The sequence below is a fragment of the Cylas formicarius genome, unplaced genomic scaffold, assembly GCF_029955315.1.
Source record: "Cylas formicarius isolate icCylForm1 unplaced genomic scaffold, icCylForm1.1 PGA_scaffold_6__28_contigs__length_40554024, whole genome shotgun sequence".
Lineage (NCBI taxonomy): Eukaryota > Metazoa > Arthropoda > Insecta > Coleoptera > Brentidae > Cylas > Cylas formicarius.
Genome location: NW_026844347.1, coordinates 25,293,976 through 25,308,433, shown reverse-complemented (window position 1 = coordinate 25,308,433; position 14,458 = coordinate 25,293,976). Strand labels below are relative to the sequence as shown.

The 14,458-nt window shown below is 33.4% G+C and overlaps 1 protein-coding gene across 3 annotated transcripts in view; it reads right to left on the bottom strand.

Annotated features, from left to right (window-relative positions):
• LOC132703517 (uncharacterized) overlaps positions 1–14,458 on the bottom strand; it is a 90,959-nt gene that overhangs the window by 37,128 nt on the left and 39,373 nt on the right. For all 3 annotated transcript variants that reach the window (XR_009619093.1, XM_060672833.1, XM_060672834.1), the window contains 2 exons: positions 12,770–13,003; positions 1,291–1,427 (listed from right to left, as the gene is read on the bottom strand). Coding sequence is in view for 2 of the 3 variants with exons in the window: in XM_060672833.1 (XP_060528816.1) it covers positions 1,291–1,427; positions 12,770–12,986 (354 nt within the window). In the remaining variant the exon portion in view is untranslated. The remainder of the gene's footprint in view (positions 1–1,290; positions 1,428–12,769; positions 13,004–14,458) is intronic.

Below are 14,458 nucleotides of genomic sequence, written 5' to 3'. Positions count from 1 at the left end.
AATACAAATTGAAATACAAATCTTATTTCCATTAAAAATTAAAGAAATATGTCTCAGCATAAACCTAAAAAAATCAATAAATTGCGCACCACTAGGTCTACTGTTAGAGGTGATTGTCTTGTAGGTTCAACGAGAAAGAGTTGAAGCACATTAATAAGCTGTTGGCAAATTGGTTTAGTCAAAGCTCCACAAATTTTTCATTCAATATTACGCAAAATATACTCCCATAAAATCAATTTAAATTAACTATTCTAGAATTTCAGTTTGAAAAGCAAGAACTGTCAGAAGAAAATGACATTCATTCCCTTGATTCCTTCCTTCAATATAACCTTAAGAGAATAGAAATAGAAAATTCTAATGGTTTTTAACAAAATGGCCTTCTCTTGGGTTTTCTATTCTATTAAGTTTGTTGATAAATTTTCATAGCGCCAATGTAAACACAAGTTTTGTTAATTAAAAGGGAAATTATTCGGGCGCATAAAAATAACAGTGGCCAGACAATAAAGGAAAATTTGCGACACTCAAAGCGGTAAAAATATTTTTCTATCGCTTAAAATTTTTGCGGAAGCCGCTTTCCTTCACAAACCGTTAATGATTTCCGCAGGGCATCGTCTTGGAATATTGCCGGTGTGGCCCTAAAAATCGTTATTTTAAATCTTCGGGAGACAATTGGAAATTGGAAAAGTTATATGTGCCTTACGAAGAGGACTAATGGAACGGAAGAGTCAATATTGGCTTTTCCGAACACGATGTTATCACCGAGAGACTGGCTTATGGCGGCACTGAGAGATAGGATCTTGTCGGGTAGCTTGTTTTAAATTATGATGCGCTCGATCGATTATACGTGATCCTGTTATTTTTTTATAAAATTAATTCCGAATTTGATGGTAATGGAAAAACAGCTTCATATTATCTGAGCGTTATGAAGCATGAACTTGGAACCTGATGTTCCATGCTGTATAATATTTTTTAATACAAATAACATTTAATGAGCCCTAAGAAAGTGTGTTATTTTTATTAGCAAATAAACTTAGGAGCTGTATTGACAATTATGTATTATACGCAGCCTGGTTTCATGATAAACTTACTCCTTGCATAATCATGAAAAGTCTGTGCTTCTCCTTTTGCTGGTAAGTGGCATTCTGCTTTTATTTTTGTTTATATTTATATTAAGTACCGCAAAAGTCTAATCTATATTGGATATTTAATTTTCTTAGAAAACTTGTATTTATCGGAGAATTTCAAAAATCGAAACATACCTAAACGAAAGTTTTTTATAAATAACTTTACCTGAATGAGGTCGCCGTAGTCGTCTCCAGCGGCAGTGAATGTGAGATGACAAATAAACGGGATTTTGTCCTCCTTGGGGCGGTGCAATTCCAAGTCGTAGGTAGTGCCGACGACTCCCAAATAAGTCCGGTTACATCCTGCGAGGAAAGAGAAAGGATAATATAGTTATGCGATTGGTTTTTAGGAGTAGAAAACGAAGAGAAAAAATATATTTGACAAATTCCATTACATCTAGTGGACTGGGGACGTCAAACCTCGCAAGAGGAAGAAAGGGAATTTCATTAAAAAAAAAACAACAAAAAATTGTTACTCGATATTGTATCAATCCTAAAGACAAGATTTCCCAAATAATAAACATTAAATGAAATAAAAATAAACATATTAATATAATAACACACAAAATGGGATTTGTTTCTTGCGAAAATAAAAGTGTTTTCGGAGCGCGAGCATTGAAGATGCCAAGTGAGATATATATATATATATATATATATATATATATATATATATATATATATATATATATATATATATATATATATATACAGTGTGTCCAAGATAAGGATGCACAGCATGGGGATCTCGGAAACTATAAGAGATACAGTGTCGGTTAAATTAGACAAAAGTTGCGCATTTTGATACCGAACAAGATCCCGTTTTACAAATTTGATAATTCCAAGCCGTTCCGGAAATATCCGAGAAAAACCGAAATATTGCGATTTCGTTTTTATTATTTTTTAAAGCTATTTGAAAAGATATGAAAAAACGGAAAACACTTTTCCATTGGCACTTTTTAATCTCTCCAAATTGACGTTAACAAATTTTAATTACAGCGTTTCGATTCCATGGAACCACCATCAACTTTGATTTTTCTTATGGGACGGAAAAAAAGTACACACAGTATTAGGTTGTGCTTTTCATTGCGAATTCAACGATGTACGATACAATATGGTTACTTATGTTTTTATCCAGAAAAATGGATTTTTAATACATTTCAGCATTTAAATGGAGTAGGCCATGACAAAATGACATCCAGTCAATTTCAATGACACATTAATGTTATTTGTCTTTGTTATCAGTCGATCATAAGTTTATTCCTTTAGTTATTGTTTTTGTATTTTTATTGTTGTTGTCTTTTTCTAATTTATTTTGTTCTACAATGGAGGGAGGTAATTTTACAAACGAAGAAAAATGTGATATGCTGTCTTGCTACATCTGATGCCAAAGAAATTGTTTGGAAGTCGAGCGTATGTATTCTAACAAATACCCAGAGCGGAGACAACCTGACAAGAGTATTTTTCGGCGTTTGTTATTTAATCTGAAAGAATATGGATCATTTAAGAAGCCTGCATTATCCCGACAAAAACCTTCCAATGAAGAAAACCAATACATTGTTCTACAATCTGTTATCGAAGATCCACAAACTTCTATCAGAGAAATTGAAGACCAGAATGGGGTAGCTAAATCTACAGCTCAGTTTATTTTAAGGAAAAATGAATTTAAGCCTTACAAATTCAGAATATGTCAAGGATTAAAACCGGGTGACGACGAACGACGTAGACATTTTTGTGAGTGGTATACCAGGATGTGTGATGAGAGTTTTAATTTTCCATATAAAGTGATTTGGTCTGATGAAAGTATGGTGACCAATAACGGTATTTATAACAGGCGCAATACACACTATTGGTCGCAACAAAATCCACGTGTTAATAGACTATCCAGACATCAAGTTCGCTTTGGGTTTAATATTTGGTGTGGGATTTTTGGTAGCAAGATTATAGGCCCTATTTTCTATAATAATTCCTTAACTTCCGAGCGGTACCTTGACATCTTGAGGCACGATTTAGAAGATGCCTTAGATGATTTACCGCTAGGCGCTGTGCAAGGCTGCTGGTTCGAACAAGATGGTGCCCCAGCCCATAACTCCAGAGAAGTTCGCCAATATTTAACTGAACGGTTTGATGGAAAATACATTGGGACTTACAGTGAAACACCTTGGCCTCCAAGGTCCCCGGACTTAACTCCCTTGGACTTTTTCTTATGGGGCTACATAAAAAATGAGGTATTCAAAGAATGTTTTGACAACGAGGAACAATTACGTCAATCAGTACGAGCAGCGTTTAATAAAATTACTCCTGAAATGTTAAGTCGTGTTTTGGAGTCTACCGTGAGACGGGCGTACTTATGCCTAGAAAATGGAGGTCATTTATTCGAACATTTGTTATAGAATTTGTTTTTCATTAACTTGTTGGATTTAGTTGTTATGTTAAATGAACAGTTAGAGTTAGTAAATAAATAAACACATTAACTCGAACTTGTCAACCATTTTCTTTTGCATTTCATCGTTCGGATCTCATGGCCTACTACAATAAAATACTAGAAATGTATTAAAAAGCCATTTTTCTGGATAAAAACATAAGTAACCGTATTGTATCGTACATCGTTGAATTCGCAATGAAAAGCACAACCTAATACTGTGTGTACTTTTTTTCCGTCCCATAAGAAAAATCAAAGTTGATGGTGGTTCCATGGAATCGAAACGCTGTAATGAAAATTTGTTAACTTCAATTTGGAGAGATTAAAAAGTGCCAATGGAAAAGTGTTTTCCGTTTCTTCATATCTTTTCAAATAGCTTTAAAAAATAATAAAAACGAAATCGCAATATTTCGGTTTTTCTCGGATATTTCCGGAACGGCTTGGAATTTTCAAATTTGTAAAACGGGATCTTGTTCGGTATCAAAATGCGCAACTTTTGTCTAATTTAACCGACATATATATATATCCTCCTCGAGCCTGGTTGAAATCCTGCTATTGGTCTGTCCCACGTACGTCAAGTTGCACGATCCACAAGCCACGGTATTACTCCTTGGTTCTCCAAAGTAATTTTTTGTTTTGGATTTCTTAATATTGCTCCAATGGTATGCTCAAGTTTGTATGCCGTAGATACCTCGTGTTTCCGTAATATCCGGCCGATTCTGTCAGTAACCCCCTTGATGTATGGCAGAACAGAGGTCGATGTCTGTTGGGTTTCGTCCTGCACTCTTTGTTGCGGCTGCTGTTGTTTGGTTATTGCCCTGCTGATCGGAACTCAAAAGAGAAACAAGGAGTATATAGTGTGGCTTGCGGATCGTGCAGCTTGACGTACATGGGACAGACCAATAGGAGGATATCAGCCAGGCTTGAGGAACATCGATGAGCAATAAGAAATAACCAAAAAACATCTGCTTTATTCCAGTACCAACACCAGACAGGCCATAAAATTGATTTCGGCACTTGTAAACAAATTGCTAACATTTCTTATTTTAGGACCAGGATTATTACGAGACGCCATCGAGATAGAAAAGTCCGGACACCTAAATACGAGAGACGACGCTCTGCATTTATCCAATACGTGGAAAACGATAATCAAACGGCAGAGCAATACGCAGCAGCCAATGGGGACATCGCAACTACGGTCGGGCGAAATAAACAAAGCGGCACCTTCGGCGCAGGTTATAAATACCGCACGCGACGCCGATAACCTCCCAGTGTTCGAAGTGTTTTCGGAGCGCGAGCGTTGAAGATGCCAAGTGAGATCTTGGCGAAACGTCTGCAGGATTTCAATCGGAGTTCAACAAACGAACGGATAATATCCCGGAATATATTGTCATCGCATTTTTCCATCCGTGAATCAATAGGTGAAAAAAAAAATGTAAACTTCCCTATAAAACATTTTTTCCTAAAACATCCTATAAGCTTGGTGCTGCTTGAAAATGTTTTGAACATGTCTGACCAAATTAATTTTCTTTTTTACTATATCAAAAAATAACTCTAAAACATTTAGCTAGTGCGTACTTGAGTGCTCGTCTTATGCTGTGGGGAAGGGCTTATCCAGCTAGTTAAAATAGACTAAATGACTAATCTCCTAAATCGGACTGAAGTACAAAGTTTACCAACAGTTTACTACCGTATCGATGTCTGTACAGCACACAAAAATTTGTGGAATATTTCTCAAATAATCTTGCGCCTGTTAGGGAAGAGCAAAAAAAATATGAATGACTACTGATCGGAAAATTCACCGAAAGAAGATAGTGACAAGTTAGTCATTCAGAAGCAGGGAGACGTCTAGGTTACATTGATTTAGAAACAATATTATATCTAAGAAGAAGAGTCATTGCAAAAGGGCCGAATTGTGTGTCCAATGATGTAAAAGCTCCAACTGCTGTTCCTCAGGGTTGACATTGCGGATCTTTTTTATAAAATAATTTTATGAATGATAGTCAAGAAATGTATCAGATTTACTTGATTTGGTGGGAGAGCTTAAATTTTATAAATACTTTGTTATAGCAGAATGATGACAGATTTTATTGGCGTGACATGAATTATTTGGAGCTTAATAGATTTTTTATAAATTTTACTTGTTGATGGCTGTCAAAAGCGTCAAAAATGAACTCGCAATAATACAAAAATTTAACATAATAAAAGTGTTAAATTTGCTGAAAAAGTGATAAACACGTTTTTCTTTCATTTTTTTATGTGTACAAAGGAGTTCAAATCCGGCTCGAAGGACCAATGAAATGTTGCAACCTCCTTTGATAGCTCAATAAAGCGACACACATTTACTGGCAATAATACAAAAATTTAACAAGAAAAAAACGTGTCCTTTAAATCCCTTACCTTGGTGGTCTTCGGGTGAAACTGGGGACAGCTCCCTTGTTGTTTAATTACTTGTTTCTCACTTTAAGGAAAAAATTCGCCAATTTTTATTTCCGCGTTAATTTGCGGAAGCAAATTTAAAGAACATACTTGCGTGATTTTAAATTGAAATAGATCTGAGTTATTGAACGTAGTTAAATTAGTTTAGAGTACCTTTTTACAAAACTTCTGTATTCCTCCGAACTTGCTGCCGTTTCGCCAATCATCCTGTTGGCTTCTGAAGTTTCAGTCAAGCTCTGAAGAAGACAACAGGATAATTTTCGAGACGTTAGAAGGAGGAATGCAGAAGTGTTGTAAAAAGTATTACAGTAGCTTGTGGAAGTTTCTTTGAAAAAATAGTTTAGAGAATAATAATAATTCAAGAAATAATAGCAAAATAAAATATATACTTTGGACGCACACGCATAGTGTGAGGACGGATTAGTTATTTTGTATTATTTTTCTTGGAATTTGTTATCCGTGTAATAAATAAATAAAAAATAAATATATAAGTGAAAATTGTGAATCTCATATTAAAAATGGATGTACATTGTGACGCTATTACACAGAACTTAGTTATCTTATTTAATCTACAATTGACGACTGTCAAGTGAACGTCTAACCCCAATGTTCAAATCTAGCTCTTAAACTTGAAATCTGAATAATTCTGCTTTATATAATTTTATTACGATGTTATAAATAATTGCCCCTGAGCCAAGTATGAAAAAGTTAAAATTGAAATAGGACTTTTTGTTTTACAAATGTTACATAGCGATCCGTGAAAACACAAAACGCCAGAATAAACGCGGTTACTAAATCTCGGAAAACTTGAGTCGAAAGCAATAACAAACTCTCTAGACCCAGCGTGTAATTTAAGGTACAATGTTTACCGCCTGGCAGTGCTCGCAACATCAATAATTTCCAGTAGCAAAAATTTCAAGGCGATAAATAACCGAGAAGTTATGTCCTAATATAAATTCTGCCATATCCGCGTGACGTCTCCGAATTGAATATGAATTTCATGAATATAAAAGATATTTCTGTGCGGCGTACACAATTTCCCATTGATAATATTTCTTTCCGATATTTCTTTCCGACGTCCGAAATTAAGTAGATTTATGAGAATCCGAGAGCTCATCTCACGAATTTATCTTTCGCTGATATACAGGTCGTATAATGCGAAAGATTGGTCAGTTTTGAAAACAAAAAACCGAGAAAATAAATTTAATTATTAGCTCTCTGAATTTTTTTTAATAACAGTTACATTGCTTAATAACAAAAATGCGTCTTTTTTGTCAATTCGAAAATTAATTAATTAATCTAACGCTGCAGTTTCAGGATGTTAAAAATTAACATATCAATATTTAGTGCTGTGATTGCTGAGGATATTTCAATGAAAAAAGCTCGAATAAATATGGATCCGAAAACGTATCATTATTGATCCAAAATTTGACATTGTTGTCCCGGGTGCTCCAAAGACATTTTATTATTTTTGCTCTGATTAGGAGTCGTCGTTGTATTTTAACGTAATTTTAATATTAATAATAATAATAATAAATAATAATAATAATAACAATATTAAAAATGTGCTTTATTTTATATTGGTCTAGTAATAGTAAATTTTAGTTGTCGTAAAATATAATTTTATAATTTATTGTTATAAATGTACCATGCGTTCAATTTATCGTGATAAAATTTTAAATGTAGGGTTAGTAGCCAAGTTTTTTCCCAAGTGACGATTGAAATAATTTGAATTTTCTGACATATAAGCCTACATCATACTGTTTTAAATGGAACACCCTGTATATTATATATGTGTTTAATAGAATTGTTCATTCCCATTACAATGATGTAACACGCCTTATAGTCTAGTCCACTCGTTTTTGACAAATCGGCAAAAATAGGAAATTTTAATATAATTTCAAAGAGTGCCTTGACTGACAAATAAAAATATGTTTCCTTGACATATTAGTAAACAATGTTCATGGTTGAATTATTGTCCAAGTCATTATTGTTAAAATATTTTTTCGCGAAGTTGGCATCCGTGAAAGGAGTGATATGCTTCAAGCATACTGTCTGAATAATAAAAGTGCAACCGCAGCTTGTCGTCAGTATGGACTTTTTCCAGAGCGCTGAGCTCCTTCAAAACAGATATTTCCAGAAAACGATAACGTCCTAAATGCTAAAAAGGTATGCCGGAATCATAATGTTTTAAATGAAGAAAATAATTCATATTAGGATTCTATGAAGCACATCCAGTTTCCTCTATTACTAGAGTAGATGAAGAGACAGGTATTTCTCGGTTCCACTCAGTTGTGAAAGAATGTGAATATAATGCATTTAAATTTCTTAAAACTCATAAACTAAGTGCAGAACAATGTCATATGAGGATGTAATTTTATTGGGATTTATTAAATAGATATAATGAATATAATAATTTTTTGAGAAACATTTTAACCATAAGAAAGGGTTGACCAAATACGTGATATTGGTCTTTAAAGATTCCGACACAAATACACGAAATAAAAACCTAGGGGTACAAATCAATTGATGTATGGTAATGGGCATAATTTAAATCCGACATTTATAGATCAAAAGTCAACTGAAGACCATTTTTGCAACTCTTAGAGCTCCAAATTGAACAATATATAGAAGATTTACACCTTACTATATCAGCGCTGATTATATGGTAGCAAGACAGTTAAAATTTTTCTTAACATATATCTCAGGGGTTGGATAGGGAATGGCGGAACTATGGATTGGCCAGCCAACAGCCTCGACTTACCTTTAATGGATTTTTTCTTTTGGGGACACATAAAAAATGACGTGCACAGAACTCCTTGTCGTGGACCGTTTGCCAAAGGATTTCAGAGGCAATCAATCAGTTAAGAGACAATTGGGAAGCGTTACTAAATGCAAGGCATTATACCATTACAGTGTATGAGAAATGTGTTAAGGAAAATGGTGGTCGCATATAGCAGTATTTAAAATAGTTAAAGAATTTTTTACTTCAGTGTGTCTTGTTATTTTTAGTGTTCTACTTTATTTTGTAAATAATTATTGTTGTTGCAGTCAGCCACGACACTCTTTTAAATTATATACAAATTGCTTATTTTTGCCGATTTTTCAAAAACGAGTTGACTAAAATATGAAGTGTGTTGTTACATCATTGTAATCGGAATAATATATTCTATTAAACACGTTTGTAATATACAGGGGGTTACGTTTAAGAAAATACGATGTAGACTTATATGTGAGAAAATTGATAGTGTTTTGCTTTATACATTACTTGCAATAAACTTGGACACTAACAATACATTTTGTTTTTTTGTTTACCTTGATATCTCTTAAAACAAAAAAGTTACAGCCAATAAAAATGTTATCAAGATAAATTGAACGCACCTATTCCAATAATATGAATTTTAAGATAAAAAAAAATTGGTCAAAATTGAGCAGCGGATCAGTCCTTGTTGAAAATAAGCGGACGATACTAGGTAAATTACAAAAATTTGCTTTATTTACTTTTTATCATCTACATATAATCTTAAAAAAGCTTTTCAGTATATTAATTGCAAAAATCAAAAAAAATTCCGTCGATACATCATCTCATTGGTCAGTAAACAGTTAAGTATATGTTGTCATATTAATTAATTGATGTTTCTTTTGCAATGAAATAAAGCAATTTTGAACCCAGTGACGTTTTATATTTACGGTCACCGAAATTGTTTTAGTCAAATTCGACATAAGCAACAAATGCTAAATGCACACAGCCTGTATGGACTGCTACGCTAGAGCTTCAGTTTTTTAAATGAAATATTATCACCATCTATCTCTCTATTTGTATGTTTTCAACAAATTTAAAACGCGCGACATACTTTTCGCTATCGTTTCAATACGCGATGCCAAAGATATCAATTGTTCCAATAGTTATTAAAATCTGACAATCTGAACAGTGCAATATGTCGAAAAGTTCAAAAACTCCAGCGCTATTTGGCGCAGTTTGAATTGTGATGAAATGAACCGCCAGCTCCTAGATGTTGAGACAGATAGGCACCCCTCTTCTTAAATACCCGAAGTTGTAATTGCAGGAGTTTGTGAAGGCCGCCGTTAAAAAACTTTTCCTATAAATTTCGTTAATCCACCTTCCGTACTAAAACTTAACGATGGTGGGAAGATTAGAACTTTGGAGCGTACAAAATTTCACTAAAAGTTTTTCATTATCGACATTGTAGGTGCAGGAAGTAGGCGGACGCTATTCTGGCGAATTATTTGCGAGAAAAGCCTTTTAACTAACAATGGATATTTTTAACGAGCAATGGTGGAAAATTAGTAATTTAATTATCCAATTGCATGAACACATTTTTTTTTCGTTCTTCCTCATATTATAGGTCCTCTATTTATTAGAAAAATTTAAAATTTTGAGATAATTTCTTTTTTGTATTAATCAAAAATATTAAATGCACGTTAAGCAGCTCAATAAATTAGTACTACTCAGGACAGTTTCATATTTGGCAAAAGTGGTCCCAAAAAAACTCTTCAATTTTTAATAAATAATAAACCTGTAATAATTCGAATCGAAAGCTTTATTTCGGAATCGCTGAATTCGCCCGTTCCTAACTTGAACAACTTACCACTGGATAAGCAATACTTTACTTAAACCGATAACAGATTTTTTACGATGACTAAACAAACACACAGTTATTGTCTGTGTCTGTCATAAATATTTTTGTGGGGTGTGTAGTTATTATTATCCATTCATCAGTAAGTATTGTCAATGAGTAGATGCATATGGTGGAAGATTTATAAACAACTATCAACACATCTAATAAAAAATAAATATACAGCCGGATCACTATTCTTGAAAAAGTAGGGGTGTTTTCTTCAAATGTTGTGAGACATTTATTTTATTCTTATTGAATGATGAGAAATTGGGAAAAAAAGACCCGCCAGATTTGTTTTTTTTTTGGTCATTTATTCACGATATTTTTACCACTAAATAATTATCTATTCAAAAATCGCAATAATAATGGAGGACCTTAACCAACTTGCGTAGTGGTATGATATTGTCAATGCCGATTTTGATGTACTTATTTAAACCGATCCCTTTCAGTTTTCTAACGGAAAATTAATTCAGCTATTTAGACTAACAAAAATACTTGCTTAACAAATTGGGAATGTGGCCTCTTCAACTGATCTTTTTATTCGACGCTATTTTGTATTCATTTTATTAGAAATAATAGTAAATCTTCAAACAGGTACAATAATGAAATGTACTACACGTTTTTTTGTCAGTTGACTGTGAAGATCCGAATAATGTATTCATTAGTTCATTAGTGATGCTGTTAAAAAATTTGGCAACATAGAATCCTTTCTCTCGGTTTCATTTTTATATTGCATTTCCAACTAAAATCTTTAGGGAACAGAAATCTTAAAATCCCTGTAAGCCTTTTTTTTTCAAAAATATATAATATAGCCGATAAAATTGAACTTTACAAACGCTTACATTCATACATTTCAAAACTAGCTTGCAATCAATAACCATTTCAAATCTCACTTTCAACCAATACGATCCAGCGTTCAGCCATCAATATGGCTGCTGATACTCAGTTCAACTGTTATCAGTTGGAACTTTAAGGAAAACGAGTTAAGTGTGGCTATTCGGCGCAAATTTTAGGTTAGCATAGGATATATGACACATAGACCCTGTATTATCTACTATTAACACATGTAGTAGTTGCGATTTATAATTTATTGTATTTTTAGGTTAGCAGAATATTATTTTAATGGATGGATGACCAGATTAAGGTAAAAAAGAAACCAATTAGTAAACTACTGGGCAAAGGGGGATCGGAAAGATAGAAGAATTCGAAGAATTGTTTCCATTATGAACGAAAATGAGGTAGTTATCGCGATAAAAAAAGGAATAGTGTTTTATTTAAACGCTAAGAATGGTTTTATTTCGAATGTTGCGTTTAAAAAAAAACGTTTTGGCGAAAATAATGCCCAGGGGTGTCGACTTAATACATTCTAAAGATTTGCCGACCGGCTAAGATTGATCGAAACTTTTTTCGTTCGACTTTTAGAGGAAAAACTTCAGGTACAAAAGTTTGTGGTGTTTGTTTTCGGCAAACATATTCGACATTTCCTTTTCGATTTTGAGTAATGGATAATTTCGTAATGATTTGGTAGAAAGTTTTCTCACAGTTTACGTGTCTTGGATGTAAATCTTATTCTCTTAGAACGGAAATAAGCCCATTTTGGCTGCCTCCAGATAATTGGTTATGTGTTTTTATGGTTTCTTTCTTCATTTTATCCTTCCTTTACGCGGATGTCCTACAACGCAGTTTGAGTATTAATAAATTTATGAGTAACTGGGTCATGATTAATGTATTTCTACTCATACAAGACAGGAGTATGTATTAAAACATTTGGTCCCGGTCATAAATATTCTGGTATTATATTAGTGCATGAGAGGACAGGACTCAAATAATTGCAGACATACCCCTGGTGGGATTTTAAAATAAAGGTAGAAATCGCAAAATAATGATAATGCTTTTCCTAGTGTTCTAGCTAAGAAAAATCATAATTTTGTCGATAATAGGTCAATTTGTACCATCCCTAACAGTAGTTTTCCTGCAACCAAAATACATGCTTAGACTTGGATACGTTTGACCACTGGGAAGAGAATGGTTCCAAATTCTCTCCGAAAAATCATAATTCGCTTGATACGAAATTTGTAAAAAGCTATAGCGCAATCACTAGCAGGGCATTTAACGCTAGTTTTGCTACAATTGATACATATGCTTACTAGTGCAATATCTGGGCTCGTCGGATGAATCGCCACAGTCGTTTTTGACATCGCAAAAGTAGTTGAGTGGAATGCATTTTCCGTTAGCACACGCGAACTCCGACACTTTGCACTTGGTCGTTTTCGCGCTCGTTTCCTCAACAACTTCGGCTGAAACAGCGTTTAAGATGATCACCATGGAAGTCAAAATGAAAGTAGCGTCCCTCGTTGCAGGCATTTCGCGTCGACGAAATCCTGAAAACAATACATATAATATCAGTTCTCGGAAAGTCATATATAGAAACCGCCGGCGTTTTTTACCATCACACAAAATTGTCTGTTCCAAATGTTTCATTCTATGCAAGCCAGTGGTGTGTAATACATATAATCTAATTTGCACCAACTGTTGGAATTTGTAGTTCATTCGAACTATTGACTAATCAAATCAATAAAAGGTGGATAGAATAGGACGCAACACTAACTAAAATGTATGCTAAATTTTGCAGTCAATATGCAAACTCTAAGTTACTAAGTTTTAACAAATTATTGTTATTAATGTGTGTCGATGAGATGTTGTGATATGCTAATAAGCTGAGATTATAGCAAATGTGAAGTATTTCCTGAGTTCGTTCCTTGACACACCTAACCTTTGTAGAAAGAAAATTGCGAGAAAATTACAAACTTCGTCTGATCATAATAATAATAATAATGATAATAATAATAAAAGTAATAATTGGACGTTTTGTAACTTAACAGCGGTATTGTAACAACAAAATAACGTGAACATCAATATTATTATGGTAAATCTAACTGGCCTTTATTTAACCTATTTTATGCGATGAACTCAGAAATGCTGTTAAGTTCTGCAACAGAATAGTAGTAACAAAAATATTAAAAATGAAACAATGAAAGAAGAAATCGTTCCCTACTTAAGTTTTTAAAATCATGTACATATTTTTAAAAAATTAAGCGAGTAAGTAGTATAGAGGATAAAGAATATACTAAAATGCATTTAGAAATTATAGTAAATTGACGTAGAACACACAAAAAAAATAATTATAACTTAATATTATATTTTCAAAACTGCTATTGAAATATCCACTAACTTCTTTGTTATAACATGATATTGGTAAAATATGGCAGCATGTTAGACTGCGGTTATGAGTTTGAGTCCGATATTGCATAGGGTTTTATAGGAAGGGATTGCACTTCGACTTTTTCTTCTGTGAAGGGATGATTTGCAATTTATGGTCCTTTGTTACTTTTTTTTATCATCTGCGTGCTTGCTTCTCTGTGGGACATCAGCCGCCGCATCGCATGTGGCTGAAATTTTCTTGTTAAAATAAACATATTGGCATGGTATAATCCGATTAAACCAAAAGCACCAAACTCAAGTTCAATCAAATTTGCGTAATAAATAGATTGATAGATAGAAACATAGGTAGATTAATAAATAGATACTTTATTGGCTATTTTTACATTTTTACAGAGAATCAACAAATTACAAGCTGCAATCTAAAATAAGGTACCTAATGAAAATTTAGCATAACACGTATAACTCAAAGTAAAGTAAATTAAAGTAAGTGAATTAATTTAAATGGCATTTACTTGACTCATCCACATTACTTGTTGGTCGAATTCCAGATTACAAGGTCTCGTTGTTTGAATCACCAGTTTGTATTAAATTTCAATTTTCCTCGAATTCCGAAT